Source organism: Anomaloglossus baeobatrachus, chromosome 7 (genome assembly GCF_048569485.1).
Source record: "Anomaloglossus baeobatrachus isolate aAnoBae1 chromosome 7, aAnoBae1.hap1, whole genome shotgun sequence".
Lineage (NCBI taxonomy): Eukaryota > Metazoa > Chordata > Amphibia > Anura > Aromobatidae > Anomaloglossus > Anomaloglossus baeobatrachus.
In genome coordinates, this window is record NC_134359.1 from 202,547,783 (window position 1) to 202,564,501 (window position 16,719).

The 16,719-nt window shown below is 44.9% G+C and overlaps 1 protein-coding gene across 4 annotated transcripts in view; it reads right to left on the reverse strand.

The window, feature by feature from the left end:
- NPRL3 (NPR3 like, GATOR1 complex subunit) overlaps window positions 1-16,719 on the reverse strand; it is a 99,641-nt gene that overhangs the window by 34,843 nt on the left and 48,079 nt on the right. For all 4 annotated transcript variants that reach the window (XM_075319076.1, XM_075319077.1, XM_075319078.1 and 1 more), the window contains 4 exons: window positions 10,886-11,039; window positions 9,072-9,153; window positions 5,427-5,564; window positions 305-461 (listed from right to left, as the gene is read on the reverse strand). In XM_075319076.1, coding sequence (XP_075175191.1) covers window positions 305-461; window positions 5,427-5,564; window positions 9,072-9,153; window positions 10,886-11,039 — 531 coding nt within the window. The remainder of the gene's footprint in view (window positions 1-304; window positions 462-5,426; window positions 5,565-9,071; window positions 9,154-10,885; window positions 11,040-16,719) is intronic.

The window sequence follows — 16,719 nt, forward strand, 5'->3', positions numbered from 1 at the left end:
ATAATGGATCATATTTATGATGCGTACTATTGCAATACCCCCTGGTGACCTCTGGAGGGAGCCATTTAATCATAGTCAGGAATAAACAACACACAGCATATGATGTATATTTACAAGCGGCATATATGATACAGAAATATCTGCAACTATTCCATTCATATAAGTAGGGACTGCAGAAATTCATGCAAATGTTTTAAAAACAAACTCATTTTCTTTATGGAATGGGTTTTTAGTTTGTGAAATTTGCAGAATAAATGAGTGCAGTGAATAGTAGATGTGCTCGGTATAACACGAGGCGATGCACCTGTAATAAGGCGAGGTCGGCATCCTGGGCGAGCTGCTGCAGGTTCTTCACAGCACTCGCAGACTTGATCATTCTCACTAAGGCCGGAGAACAATCCAGAGGCAGCTCATTCAGCAAAGATTTCTCATCCTTAAGGAGCAGTAGAGCATGATAGGGCCTGGAAGGAGAAAGGTTTATACTTTGTCACTAAATGATCACAGCGCAGGGTCAAATACCTAAATCATTCCAGAATCTTTGTATTATTCCTCTATTATTTTATATAGAAAGGTGCTGGGGAAGACAAAAGGCGCAGATTGTGTCTTCTCTTAATAGCAAGAGAAGTGAAATGTACACTGGATATACTCACCTTTATGGGTTGTGAGTCACAACCACCGTAAAAAAGTATAAGCCATGTAAGCTGCCGTGTACCCAGCAATAGCAGTATTGTAGTGGAACGAAGAAAGGGTTAACCGCGCTGCCGTAGAAAGATTCGGAAGATGAGTCCAGGAATTAATCTTTGTGATTTTTATTTTGAACATGTTTCAGAGTCTGCATCGACTCCTTCATCAGGAGAAAACCACTGATGTATAACAGTGTTTTTTTCCTGATGAAGGTGTCATCCACACCGAGGCCACCATTGTGCTTCTACACATGCACACTTTGATCTCCCTGCTGAGGGCAGTGTACAGTACTGTAATGCGCAGGAGTTCTTTGACCTTTCCCCGCACATTACAGTACTGTGCTCTGCCGCGCAGAGGACAGAGAGAATTGTGCATGCAGAGGAGCCCAATGGAAGCCTCTGTGTGTATGACCTAGGTCGCGTCATCCACACGTAGCAAGGAAGGAGGACGGCGAAGGAAGGAAAAGAGGAGGCGCTGGACCGAGACCAGTGATGCCCATCAGACCCAACTGCCCCCACAAGTGAGTATAATAAAATGAGGTTTTGTACGTTCCACAAAGTGGCCTGGGTTCTCATATACAATATTCTAGAATGCTGGATATAAGGGCTCACTGGTGGTGACCACAGGTTATAAGGGGAAAACGCTGATAACTGGTCTTCTTTAAATGGCTGTAAAATTTTTCTCATCTGAGTACTCAAATAATTTTTGTCTTATAAAAAATTAACTGTTTTTAGATCATTTTTTTGTTTAATTTTTTTTCAATTATTGCACACTGTGCCTACCATAATGTCTGAAAAAGATCTTTCAGGGGTATTTTGACATATTAATTTATTTTTTTTGCTCATTTCCCCTGTAACTGGGGCTTGTGTATTAGACCTTGTGATCTGCAAGCCAGAGATGATGATAAACCATGTCTAAGTGACCAAATGTAGAACTGGTGGAGGAAGGTTGAACTAGATGGACCTAGGTCTTTTTTCAACCTTAGTAACTATGTAACTATGTATGTTTGCCTTCTCTATGAGAAGTCTGGTGGTGTCTTATGCCCTGGCAATCTCGTACCAACAGCTTACTCTACAACTGTTTGGAATGTCAGTGCAGAGTAAAGTGCGAACAGCCCAAATGTTAAAAGTCGGTAGAAAGAAGATTGGTTGGAGGATACAGAGCAGCGAGGCGGCAGGGAAGTGAGCGATTAGGTCAGTAGTCATTTTTTTTATCTACATCTTTCATTCGTAACTAGGAGTTGTACGTTAGTCGGATGTTTCTAAGTCGTGGACTGCAATATGAATGCAGTAAAATAGTGTGGTTTTATAAAGACACTAGAAGAAGGTGGCCCGATTCATATATATATATATATATATATATATATATATATATATATATATATATATATATATATATATATATATATATATTATAGATGTTGTTGTCTGTAGTTACCAAGTGTTTGTGTAGGGCGCTGTACATGTTCTGGGTGTTGTCTGGGTGTGGCGGGGGGTGAGAGCGGTGTTGTATGTGTGTTGCATGTGTTGCGTTGTTTGTGGAGCGCTGTGTGTCTGTAGCGTTTGTGTGTGTGTTGCGCGGTTTGCGTGGGTGTGGTGTGTTTTGAGGGGAGGTATGTTTTGTACAATGTGTGTGTGTTGCGTGGTATGTGCGTATATTTATGTATGCCGCGGTGTTTGTGTGTTGGGTGTTGTGTGTGTGCAGCGTTGTCTGTGTGTGTGGGTGTCTGTGTAGGGCGGTGTTTGTGGTTCCCAGTGTGTGTGTGGTGTGTTGTGTGTGTTGGGGGGAGGTGTGCACCTCCCATCGTGCTCCATCCCCCATGCTGCGCACCCCCCATCGTGCTCCATCCGCCATGCTGCGAACTCCCAAACGTGCTCCATCCGCCATGCTGCGCACTCCCAAACGTGCTCCATCCGCCATACTGCGCACTACCAAACGTGGTCCATCCGCCATGCTGCGCACTCCCAAACGTGCTCCATCCGCCATGCTGCGCACTCCCAAACGTGCTCCATCCGCCATGCTGCGCATTCCCAAACGTGCTCCATCCCCCATGCTGCGCACCCCCCATCGTGCTCCATCCCCCATGCTGCACCAGCATCAGCCTCTCTCCTCCCAGCTCAGCCTCTCTCCTCCCAGCATCAGCCTCTCTCCTCCCAGCATCAGCCTCTCTCCTCCCAGCATCAGCCTCTCTCCTCCCAGCCTCAGCCTCTCCCAGCATCAGCCTCTCTTCTCTCAGCCTCCCCCCTCCCAGCCTCTCTTCTCTCAGCCTCCCCCCTCCCAGCTTCCCCCAGCATCAGCCTCTCTCCTCCCAGCCTCCTCCAGCATCATCCTCTCTCCTCCCAGCCTCCCCCAGCATCAGCCTCCCCCTCCCAGCCTTCCCCAGGATCAGCCTCTCTACTCCCAGCCTCCCTCCTCCCAGCCTCCCCCAGCATCAGCCTCCCTGAGCATCAGCCTCTCTCCTCCCAGCCTCCCCCAGCATCAGCCTCTCTCCTCTCAGCCTCCCCCAGCATCAGCCTACCCCAGCATCAGCCTACACCCTCCCAGCCTCCCCCAGCATCAGCCTCTCTCCTCTCAGCCTCCCCCAGCATCAGCCTACCCCAGCATCAGCCTACACCCTCCCAGCCTCCCCCAGCATCAGCCTACCCCAGCATCAGCCTCTGTCCTCCCAGCCTCCCCCAGCATCAGCCTCCCCCTCCCAGCCTTCCCCAGGATCAGCCTCTCTCCTCCCAGCCTCCCCCAGCACGCCGTGCTCCTCTGCCGACACTCACAGATCCGATCGCATACACTCACACACACACACACACACACACACACACACACACATCAGAACACACACACATCCGATCGCATACACTCACACACACACACACACTGACGATATCGCACATACGCGCTCACACTCACAACATCCGGAGATACCACATGCTTCTGGCCATGTGATCCTCCGGCAGGTCCTGGAAGGTCACTCCACAGTATCGCCGCCGAGAAGCAAGCGATATCCCAGGATGTTGTGAGAGTGTGGATGCGATCTGATGTGTGTGTGAGAGTGAGTGTGATCTGATGTGTGTGTGTGTGTGTGTTATGTGTGTGCGTGTTGTTATGTGTGTGCGTGTGTATGTTCCGCCGCTGCAGGACCTTGATGCGCTGGTAACTATGCTACCATGGTTACCAGCGTATCCCGTCCCCCGCTCGCACGGGAGCCCACACCAGCATACGGCGGCAACCCCAGCAATGCGAGGGTATGTGTCGGCTGGGTTGGCGGCGTTCGCTGATGTGGGCTCCCGGGGGTACAGTACTCACCTGGGAGTCGTGGCTCCGTGTCGGTTCGGGGAATGCGTGCGGGGGGCGGGGCCAGAGCGAGCGTGCATTGCGTGAGGGGGGCGGGGCGTGGCCGAGTTGCCAATGCATGCAGGGTGCCGTGGCGAGATGCCAATCCGTGTGGGGGGCGGAGCCTGGGCGAGCGGCCGGTCTATCCGTGTGTGGGCGGAGCCTAGGTGAGCGGCCAATCCGTGCGGGGGGGCGGGGCCATGACGAGCCCAGCGGCCAATCAGCTTTGTGTCACCGTAAGGACACAATTTTGGAGCAAGAAAGACAGACAGACAGACAGACAGAGGCAATTATATATATAGATTACACTTTCATTGTTTATAGTGCCCCAGATTGTTTCTCCTGTGGCTGGAGTGTACATGCTCAGTGGCTGCCTGGCTCTGTCCCTGCTCATGGCGAGCACTGATCAGACACAGATGTAGTGAACTGTATTGAGAACTACATTATAGGAAGGAAGAAGTCAGATATTTGATGAAGACAGAGCATCAGCCATTTATTATTGTGATCGCTGAGTCTGTATGTAAGGGACTAGATTCTTTGCACATCTGTAGAAGAAGGCAGACATAAAGAATATGGCAGAAGCTAATGGCAATGACCTCCTGGGAACTTCTGTCCCATCCTGGTCATGTGGGACAAACTAAAGCCAGCACTGGGAGAGAAAATACCAAAACCGTAGGTGTGAAGAAAGGGGCTGAAAGGGGGAAAATGACACCTTGTGTAATGGGAAGTCATACAGTTTTCCAGGATATTCTATATATGAATATAACATTAACGCTTGCAGTCATTAGTAGGAACCATCACAGTTTACAGCTCTGTCCCGCACGCGTGATGACCAATACGTGGTTTATTACAAGACCCTGCTGTGATATCTGTTCTGTAACTTCTCCGCCCTGCACCCGTAATACCCATTACCACAGCTCAGAAAGGCGGCTGCAACTAGCATGAAAGACCCCAGGGCTCAAATCTGACACCTTCCATGGGAGACATAAGGGATTAGCCAAGGTGCTATAGGGTGTTTGTGCACCTTTGGGGACAATTTTATTTTTACATATATAATTTGGCCAAAAAATTATTTTTCTAATTGGGTTTCACTAAACTTTTTGCACCGTTTGGCTTTTACAGGCTCTTTGTTTGTCTGCACTTTGATTGCAATCTGTGGTTATAAATCAGCAGAGGAGAGCTCAGAAAAAGACAGATAAGGGACACCTCAAACCCACCATCACGCTGAGCTCACTGATGGACCCTCAGTTAACTCATTCAACAGACAGCAATACAGTGCCACACAAAAGGATAGAGAAGGCAAATAATGCAAATTTAATAAAACCTAATTGCAAAATGATATTTTTAGCCACAATTATATGCATTTAAGTAGAAAAAAAACCCAGCCTCAAATGTGGACAACCCCATTATCTTACCTGATAGACTTTAAACTTCTTTCTATTGCCTCTGGAGGAATGAAGCTTGATCCGACACAGTGAATTTTGTGTGGTAAGCAGAAACTTACTTCCAGCCAGTTATTTATATGAAGACGGACCACACCGGTCGTGCAGAGGCTGGAAGAGAGCAAGACACATGATATACAACGCACACGGCCCTGTACCATGCACTGATGGAGAAACAGCTGCCAAGTGACATCCCATACATACTGGTGAAAGAAGAAGAGGAGGAGTAAGATGCAGGTATAAAACACAGTGATGTAACACTACAGAGAACATCCCTGGGGTGAAGAGGGGACAAGGCCAATATAACTGCAATCACTTCCAAGTTATGCCCTGTAATACAGTTTAATAGATGATCATCGAATACTAATACACTGTATATCCACTCATGCGTGTCCAGAGCAATGTTCAAGCTGGAATAATTTAATAAGAACCTGCTAGATCTAATCAACCATTAAAATTGTCTCTCCAGGAAAGGGAGACAAACTCTAGCGCAGCGACACCTATTGGAAGTAGCGATCCTAAAAGTCTGAAGTGGATTTTTAACAATCCTTTGCATAGGACTTGATTTAGGATTTTATGCCAGATCAGAATCCCAATTTGCAGACATGGTGTTTCGGGATGCTTGCCCCTCGTCAGTGCAAAGTATGGGGTGTCTGATCTGGCTCATGAGAAGCTATGTGGGGCGATCACGGGGAACACTATTCTCCTTAAGGAGACTTTGCAAGTCAGTCATTAAACAAAGTCTAAAAATGTGTAATTACAGACACTGTCCACTAGATGGTGCTATAGATCTATGTGATTTTTATAATCTCATATTGCAGGTTGTCCCATCCGCTGCAGAGTAAAGGGGGCTTTACACGCTACGATATCATTAATGTTTTATCGTCGGGGTCACGTTGTTAGTGACGCACATCCGGCATCATTAACGATATCGCAGCGTGTGACACTTACCAGCGACATTAACCCCTTCACGACCGGCCGATTTTTCGCTTTCCGTTTTTTTTTTCGCCATTCTTTTTCTGAGAGACGTAACTTTTTTATTTTTCAGTCAATATGGTCATGTGAGGGCTCATTTTTTGCGGAACGAGCTGTACTTTTAAATGAAACTATCAGTTTTACCATATAGTGTACTAGAAAACGGCAAAAAAATTCCAAATGCAGAAAAATTGCAAAAAAAGTGCGATAGCACTATGGTTTTTGAGATATTTTATTCACTGTGTTCACTATATGGTAAAACTGATGTGTGGGTGTGATGCCTCAGGTCAGTGCGAGTTCGTAGACACCAAACATGTATAGGTTTACTTTTATATAAGGGGTTAAAAAAAAAATCGGAAGTTTGTCCGAAAAAAGTGGTGCACGTTTTACGCCATATTCCGTGACCCGTAGCGTTCTCATTTTTCGGGATCTATGGCTCAGTGACGGCTTATTTTTTGCGTCTCGAGCTGACGTTTTTAACGGTACCATTTTTGCGCAGATGCTACGTTTTGATCGCCTCTTATTGCATTTTGCGCAAAAGTTGTGGCGACAAAAAAACATCGTTTTGGGGTTTGGAATTTTTTTGCCGCTACGCCGTATACTGATCAGATTAATTGATTTTATATTTTGATAGATCGGGCGTTTCTGAACGCGGCGATACCAAATGTGTGTATATTTTCTATTTTTTTAACCCTTTAATTTTCAATGGGGCGAATGGGGGGTGATTTGAACTTTTAGGTTTTTTTTGTTTTTTTTTTAATTTTTTAAAACTTTTTTTTTTACTTTTTTTTTATTTTACTAGTCCCCCTAGGGGGCTATTGCGATCAGCATTCCGATCGCTCTGCAGTATCTGCTGATCACAGCTACAAGGCTGTAAACAGCAGATACGCTCTCTTTCTCTTTTGCTGTGCCGCTGGCACAGCGAAAGTGAAAGCAAGTCAGGTGTAGTACAGGAGTCCTCACATGACCCTGTGCTACCATGACAACTATCGGAAGTCACGTGATCGCGTCACGTGACTTCCAGTATCGGGCGGTAAGTAAAAGTTTACCGCGACCGCGCTTATAATGGCGCTGTCACATATTGACAGCGCCATATAAGGGGTTAAACGGCACGAGCTGATAACGATTCTGCTCGTGCCTAGCAGGCATACATCTCAGCCGTGAAAATCAGCTGAGATGTGTGCCGATCGCAGCATGATGCTGCAGGCAGGCCGCGGGCAGTAACATTATGACCGCAAGGACGTAATTTTACGGCCCGCGGTCGTTAAGGGGTTAAGCGACCTCAAAAATGGTGAAAATCGTTCACCATGGAGAGGTCGTCCCAAACTCAAAAATCGGTAATGGTTGATTATCGATGTGGGTCGTTGCTTCTGCGGCAGCACACATCGCTATGTGTAACACCGCAGGAGCGAGGACCGTCTCCTTACCTGCCGCTGGCCACAATGCGGAAGGAAGGAGGTGGGCGGGATGTTACGTCCCGCTCATCTCCGCCCCTCCGCTTTGATTGGCCGGCTGCTTAATGACGTCGTGGTGACATCAATGTGATGCCGATCGTCTCACCCCCTTGAGGGAGGGATTGTTCGGCAGTCACATCGACGACGACGACCCGGGAAGTGCGTATGACGTTGCCATAGCGATAATGTTCGCTGCGGCAGCGATCACACGATATCGCTTGCACGACGGGGACGGGTGCTAACAAGCTCGATATCGCTAGAAACTGCTAGCGATGTCGTAGCGTGTAAAGCCCGCTTAAGTCATCTCTAGGCTGCAGATTGTGCCTGGATTGAGTGCAGAATCCCCAATGTGTGAACATCGCTTAATGTACTTAATATACGGATGTGAACGGACTTTGGCTACATTCATAGATCTGTGTGAGGCCTTCCATCGCAGAGAAATTGACAGATATTTTCTCAGGTGTCACCCCTAACTGCTTTCATTTTTGTTGTCTCAACTGAAGAGGTGTCCTTGCTTCCAAGCAAAAAAAAAAAATAAAAATAAGACCCCAGGAAAATCTTGTGTTTTTATTTAAATTCAAAACTAAAGCAATGGAGTTGTGAAGCATGAAGTGAAATGGAAGCCATCCGAGTCATATCAGTGTTTCACGGATCCCCATAGACTTGTATGATGGCGCCTGATCTGCAAATACGGATCAGAAAAGGACATGCTCCGAGTGTCACAGCTCATAAACTCAGATCCGCAATTTTCATTGATATGTGAATAAATCCAATCTAATTGACGTGTCAGTGTATTGTCTGAGAAAAAAAAAATATTGGACAGCACTCATATGTATGACTGCAGCTTTATTATCAATATTTATTCTGTAACATTTTCTTATAAGCCCCATTGAGACTAGTAACATCTAGTGAATCAATTCAGTATGTAGTTCTTTCAGTGAGCCACTAGGTTGTGATGTTAGCCACACTATTGTATTGTGGCTAGGTAAACCTACTGTAAATGTGCCACTAGGGGGGGCTGCTAAGGGGCAGATACCAGCTTAGCTCTAATGGACATTTGCATTTCAAAAGAACAGAATGAAGCAAAGTATTACAGAGAATAATAAGCCCCCATCACACTGTATGGCATATCATTGATGACGTCTAATGTGCTAAAGAAAACTACACAAGAGGTGGACACAACACATACCTGTCATAAGTTTCCTTTAGGTCTCTCGCTAGTTTACACTTTGGCAAAATATGGTGGAATGGCGATTGTGGACCTTCCTCGGCTGTAAAAGAATAAATGTCTGATTACTATGAATCCTAATAAGTGAACATCTAAATGTGAAATGTGTATGTTCATACAGGGCGGTAATGCTATGGATATGGTAGTGCACAAAAAGCTGAGCTTTAATGCAGAAAAAAAAACAATCTGTTTACTGGACCCATGTGAGTAACATTGTGAGTGATATAGGGGTTATTATCGGTCACATCCAAATTTTAAGATGGTGGGTAGCAGGACAGAGCATATATGAGTTATGATCCCCAATTCCTTTAATCTGCACCTCATATGCGATAATTCCAATCAGTCACTAGGTGGCGATGTTAACTATAAAATAATCTGTCATTGCTCAGGGATACGTAAAGCAGTTGTCTGAAATATCTTCTTATAATTATTTCTCTAAGCCTCTTATCCTTGGAATAGGAAGAATAGTAAAGCTGCAATAGGAGGTTTGATCATGGATGCAATGGACTGAATGCTGCTGATGGTCTGTCCACACATGAAAAAGCTGTAAGAGAGGGAAGCATCTATGTAATTTTCTAGATTCTCATATAATGAGCAGCTAAACATGGAAACTATCCTTTTGGGTTCTTTCAAACGTCCATGTAACACGGTCCATGCACATACCAGAATGCACAAACTAACTGTGGTTCACCTGACCAGAGCTTCATACAATTCTATGAGGCGGTCATGCTCGACACTGGAGACCCCCGGCCAGTGTGTTGCATTGTGGTCTGTGCATGGACTGGTCGTGGCTCACCTGACCAGAGCATGACAGCCTCATATATTTCTATGAAGCGGTCATGCTCGGGTCCGGTGACCCTCGGCCCGTCTGTTGAATTACGGTCTGTGCATGGATCAGCCACGGGTCTCCTGTGCCGAGGCCAGTCAGTGTACGGAGGTCTGAAAGAGCCCTAACTAGTAAGACTAGCAATTGAGCCAATTACCTCATTATATTTTCATAGGGTGACTGCAAAATTGCAGGATATATTACCATATTGGCTAAAAAAAAGTCATCCCATTTAGAATTAGTTATCAAAAGGTACAACGTCCAAGTCATATTTTGGACAGACTGTAAAAAGGATAGTGCAAACTCTACATCTGGTTACTGGGCCTCGTCCAGTGTTTATAAAAGTGTTATTAAATCTGATTATTAGTTATCCCATGTGATAAAGTGATAGCATATAGCTACCGCACCTTACATACGGTAGTGATGCTGCTCCCAGTCACCTGGTTGTGTGCAGGCATAGTCACGTGGACAGCCCCACGCTGCAGCTCCCAGCACTGCGGATGGAAAGCACCAGGGAGGATCAGCATTGTGGCCCTTATGTTATGGTGGGTGCCACAGAGGTGCGGGAGCCAAGATTAGAAATGATGGAATACCATGGGGACATACTATCATTTTATAAGATTAAAGTAACCCTTCAAGGCTATGTGCACACGTTAGAGGATTTGGTGGTTTTTTTACCTCAGTATTTGTAGCCAAAACCAGGAGTGGAACAATCAGAGGACACGTATAATGGAAACACGGGCACCGCTTCTGTATTTATCACCCACTGCTGGTTTTGGCTATAAATGCTGAGGTAAAAAAAACCTCACCAATTACTGAACGTATGGCCTAAAGTTTTAAAGCAGCACTAGGTCAAAAGGGCTTTTTTAAAACTATGAAAGTTTCCATTCATCGACAGCAAGCAATCAATAGCAATAAATAGTGTGGCGGAGGCCTTCCCCCTACTCACTGTCAGACATGGCGGACACCTCGTCCTGTATGGCCAGGATAAGCTTCGCCTCTCTGGTGAGATACTGACAGCGGCGCTCCTCGTGCTGCAGGACAATGGCAATCCTCCTGGACAGATTGTGCAGACAGTTTATCACAGAAGGGTCCGCATTTGCCTGGAGAACACAAAGGAAGAGATCACCGTGACTTGTAGAAGTGCGCACCTAACAGCAGAAAGGATCATCATGTGGCTCCATCATATTACACCTCTATCCTGTTTGATCACCAGTCTTACATATGGAAAGGCTGGAGGTCAGTGATCCATGAGCATCGTCTGTGTGCAGACATTATCCGACACCACTGAGTGGACAGCAAACAGTGCATGACCTGCTTATACATCTGGATATGTATGTGTGTCCCCTGTATGAATAGGTGGGATACAGCCGTGATCGTGGGCCAGGGACATTCTGGAGATCCGGTCATTATTACAATATTACACTGCCCTTCATAATATACAATCATGTATAGGATTCTGGACACCAGCAGAAGTCTTTTTCACTTATAGTGATACACATTAATTTCTGTGTGACTGTGCCCAGATCTATGGTAAGAGCTGAGAAGGTAAGACAAGGATAAACAGAGGGACAATAGGATGACCTATGTTCAATCCCAGGCAGCTACTGGGACCTTTCCTTCTAGCCATCAGTGACCATATCCATGTCATCAAAGCTCTGGTCCATGGCTGGCTTTAAATGACAATGTCCAGGAAAACAGGTCTTTGTCCATTTTTTCCATACAGCTTTATTCTGAGCATTGTGTGGCCGGAGATCTACACAGTGTTAGTGGCCAGTCCCATCATCTTTCACTGTCGAAAAAATGGTCCTTTGGCCCAGATTCATCAAGTCTTACATTTTGCACTCCAGACTTCATGAAGAGTATGCTAGAATAAATGCACCAAATTCATACAGAGTTGTGCACCTCTTCAAAAAGGTGGAGCATCTCTCCAATGCCAATGCAAAAAAATCTACTCCAGTCAGTGAATAGAGCGAGTATCAAAAATAGAATGCCACGTTTCGGGTGTAAATGATGATGAATGTGAGACTATGATCCCTACTGGCTAAGCTTTTTAAGAAGTTGGAATTGCTGGCTGGGACTGGTGTAGAATCAAAGGTTGCAAAATTTGCACAAAAATCTTTATACAGTTTGTGCAGTTTTAAGCCAGATTTCTGGAGAACTATCCAGCTCAGATAAAGCCTGTGTTTGCAGATGGAGTTACACCGCTCAGCAGGACGCGGGCCAAAGTAGTGTCAAAACATTACATGGATCTTGGTAATTTTTGTACAGGTATTCAGCGTCCAGAACCCTCCGATTACACATTACATACAATGATATTGTCCTTCTGACCACCTATGTAAGCTTACACTAGGAGTATCCACATGCTAATTGTGCAGTATAGTAATTACTTAGTACACGGTTATATTCTTCCAGAAAACCTTTGCTTACAGCAAATCTACGCTCAGACTTTAAATCATGCCTCCAAAATGTAAGTTTTGGTAATTTGTACAGGGCAAAAACAGCAACATACACACCGTACGTCGTAGTGGCAGCCACTAGTACTATTTTATGGTAAACTTTGGAATGTCATTGCAGATGCAGCTTCTCCTCTCAAGTCAAGGGGGAAAAGAATGCACAAAAAACCTCCAAAAACAAAATGACTCAACATGCATTTTTTAAAACAACAGTGTTCATCAAAATTCTATTTTTTTTATACCATTTTATAAGTGATACTTTATAAAATTAATCAGTGCTCATTTATCAACAGCAGATTTCTGCATGCGAATATAGCCCTAAACTGCACTGCCACGACTATGACCATTTTTCATCTGTGAAGGGGTCCACTAATCCAGACGTCATCACAGCAGAGCTTGCAGTACTTCTGTCCTAGTGTTTCAGGCTCCAGCAATTAATCAGAGTTCAGAGGAGTGAATGAAAACTGATCGGATTTATATCTGTCATCCATATGTGTTCATTGTTTACATTTGTGGCAATCGCTTCTATACATCAGCAGCAAAATTTACAAGAGCAAATACAGTCACCTATGTTATTAATAGTAAAGTATCAGTAAACATGGATGCAATGTGCGATTTTTTTTTATTTTTTGCATTCAGACTTTAATAGGCAAGACTCATCTGAAATATGGAAGAGACTAGTGCGTGCTGAAATTTTTTCATGCAGATCTTGAGAGAAAATGGCCATCTGAACAGCCCTATTGAAGAACCTTGATAATTTTGCTGTCCGTGTGCTGTCCGATCTTAAAGTGGTATTACCATCTCCACAATCCTATCCCAATATGTAGTAGGTGTAATAATAACAATATTAGCAAATACCTCCAATTAGAAATGTAGTATAGTTTTCCTCGTTAGCAATGTCGCCCCATCTGCAGAGCATTGCAGCAACTGAAGTATCCATGGCTATGAGCAACTAACTCACTATATGACTGGTTGTAATTATGGATACCTAAGTTGCAATGCCCTGCACATTAGGTAAGAAACATGGCTAATCAGGAGCACTATACTACATTTCCAAATGGAGGTATTTATAATACTATCACACCTACTACAAATTGGAATAGACTCTTGGAGATGGTAATACCACTTTAAATTGGACAGCCCAAGTCTGTATAATACGCTCATCTGACACATGCACACACTCCTACTAAGTGCTTGCAGAAAACTGAAAAATCCATACACACTGCAGGCATGTATACATGCATGGTCACTCTATATTAGGTTAATAGGATATATGGAAACATCAGAGTCAGTGTTTTGGTTGTGTACAGTCACCATGCCGCTGCTAATGTAGACTAAGCAGCCGTAGTCGACAGAGGTGGACTCATGCAGGTATGATGGGATTATTTTTCAGAAGACCTAACAGCGCTGCTCAGGCCTGCAAAAGACGGCCATGTTTCCATAATATCAGGGGATGTCAGATCTATCAAAATAATTACGCGGAGCAGTCTGACATTACAGATCTATGATCACAGACCTGTCCACCTATGACTCGGCATTCCCTGAAGACGGCATTTCTGATGTGTCATGATTCTGTAGGGGCTGATTTGAAGGGATGGTCTTGACTACAGGACTGCAGGGAGGAGGTATACAGATAAGATATGTACTGTCCTAATTCTGCTTAATCACCATAGGGTGTCTTCAGCTGGTGAACTGCTGACTAATATGTTTACCAGAGGAACACTATAGATTAAAAAAGGCATACTGAATCTGCAAGTGCAGGACGGCACGCCTCGGTGTCTGCACAAATTCATTATATCCTACAAGACTGGCGCCCCGAGAGAATTCAATATACTTTAATTACTGTATCTTTATTATTCCCTTTTACATACACATTAATCTCATTATATATAATTATATATATATATATATATATATATATATATATATATATATATATATAACACACACACACTGTATATATAAAACACACACGAAGTCTTATGTCATGCCGTCCATTAAACACATTTATATTAAAAATGGTGGGCAGACAGTGCGACCTGTCAGGTTATTACACTGATTTTTATATATCTGGAATGTGTGTAAAATATATCAGAATAATGAATAACAACCAGATAATAAAGATACCTACAACTACTAGGCATAAATACTATGATAAAACTACACGGCCGCCTTACCTAGAGCCAGGGTGCCCAACACTCAGTAGACATTAATGAGACCAGGAATGGGCAAGGACAATGGGGCAGACAGACCGGGCGTAGATGAGCCGGCCATATAAGAGGTTACAATACTCAGTAGACATTAATGAGACCAGGAATGGTCAAGGACAATGGGGCAGACAGACCGGGCGTAGATGAGCCGGCCATATAAGAGGTTACAATACTCAGTAGACATTAATGAGACCAGGAATGGGCAAGGACAATGGGGCAGACAGACCGGGCGTAGATGAGCCGGCCATATAAGAGGTTACAATACTCAGTAGACATTAATGAGACCAGGAATGGGCAAGGACAATGGGGCAGACAGACCGCGCGTAGATGAGCCGGCCATATAAGAGGTTACAATACTCAGTAGACATTAATGAGACCAGGAATGGGCAAGGACAATGGGGCAGACAGACCGGGCGTAGATGAGCCGGCCATATAAGAGGTTACAATACTCAGTAGACATTAATGAAACCAGGAATGGGCAAGGACAATGGGGCAGACAGACCGGGCGTAGATGAGCCGGCCATATAAGAGGTTACAATACTCAGTAGACATTAATGAGACCAGGAATGGGCAAGGACAATGGGGCAGACAGACCGGGCGTAGATGAGCCGGCCATATAAGAGGTTACAATACTCAGTAGACATTAATGAGACCAGGAATGGGCAAGGACAATGGGGCAGACAGACCGGGCGTAGATGAGCCGGCCATATAAGAGGTTACAATACTCAGTAGACATTAATGAGACCAGGAATGGGCAAGGACAATGGGGCAGACAGACCGGGCGTAGATAAGCCGGCCATATAAGAGGTTACAATACTCAGTAGACATTAATGAGACCAGGAATGGGCAAGGACAATGGGGCAGACAGACCGGGCGTAGATGAGCCGGCCATATAAGAGGTTACAATACTCAGTAGACATTAATGAGACCAGGAATGGGCAAGGACAATGGGGCAGACAGACCGGGCGTAGATGAGCCGGCCATATAAGAGGTTACAATACTCCGTAGACATTAATGAGACCAGGAATGGGCAAGGACAATGGGGCAGACAGACCGGGCGTAGATGAGCCGGCCATATAAGAGGTTACAATACTCAGTAGACATTAATGAGACCAGGAATGGGCAAGGACAATGGGGCAGACAGACCGGGCGTAGATGAGCCGGCCATATAAGAGGTTACAATACTCAGTAGACATTAATGAGACCAGGAATGGGCAAGGACAATGGGGCAGACAGACCGGGCGTAGATGAGCCGGCCATATAAGAGGTTACAATACTCAGTAGACATTAATGAGACCAGGAATGGGCAAGGACAATGGGGCAGACAGACCGGGCGTAGATGAGCCGGCCATATAAGAGGTTACAATACTCAGTAGACATTAATGAGACCAGGAATGGGCAAGGACAATGGGGCAGACAGACCGGGCGTAGATGAGCCGGCCATATAAGAGGTTACAATACTCCGTAGACATTAATGAGACCAGGAATGGGCAAGGACAATGGGGCAGACAGACCGGGCGTAGATGAGCCGGCCATATAAGAGGTTACAATACTCGGTGGACAGTAGTGAGCATAGGAATGGGCAAGGACAATGGGGCAGACAGACCGGGCGTGGATGAGCCGGCCATATAAGAGGTTACAATACTCGGTGGACAGTAGTGAGCATAGGAATGGGTAAGGACAATTGTGTAGATAGAATCTGAGTGCAACCATGCAACCCATCTGAGAATAAGATCATTCAAGTGCGTACAGCTGCTGGACCTCATCAGATTATCTTATCTATGTCCTCATTTTAAAAGGGGATGATCACCTCTTAATAGACCCTATTAAGAGGAGATCAACCCCTTTAAAATGAGGACATAGATCAGATAATCTAATGAGGTCCAGCAGCTGTACGCACTTGAATGATCTTATCCTAGTAGGGACAGTAGAACCACGAATATATCATTGTACATTTACAATTAGGCATCATGGAGCAAGGGCAGCTATAGGGTACGTGGTGACGAATAACAAGGAACATAAGACTATTCACCATCCAGATCCCTGGAATATTAATATACCTATATAGTGGTTTAATAGAACTATGCTATAAATGATACCAAAATATTAAAAATTGC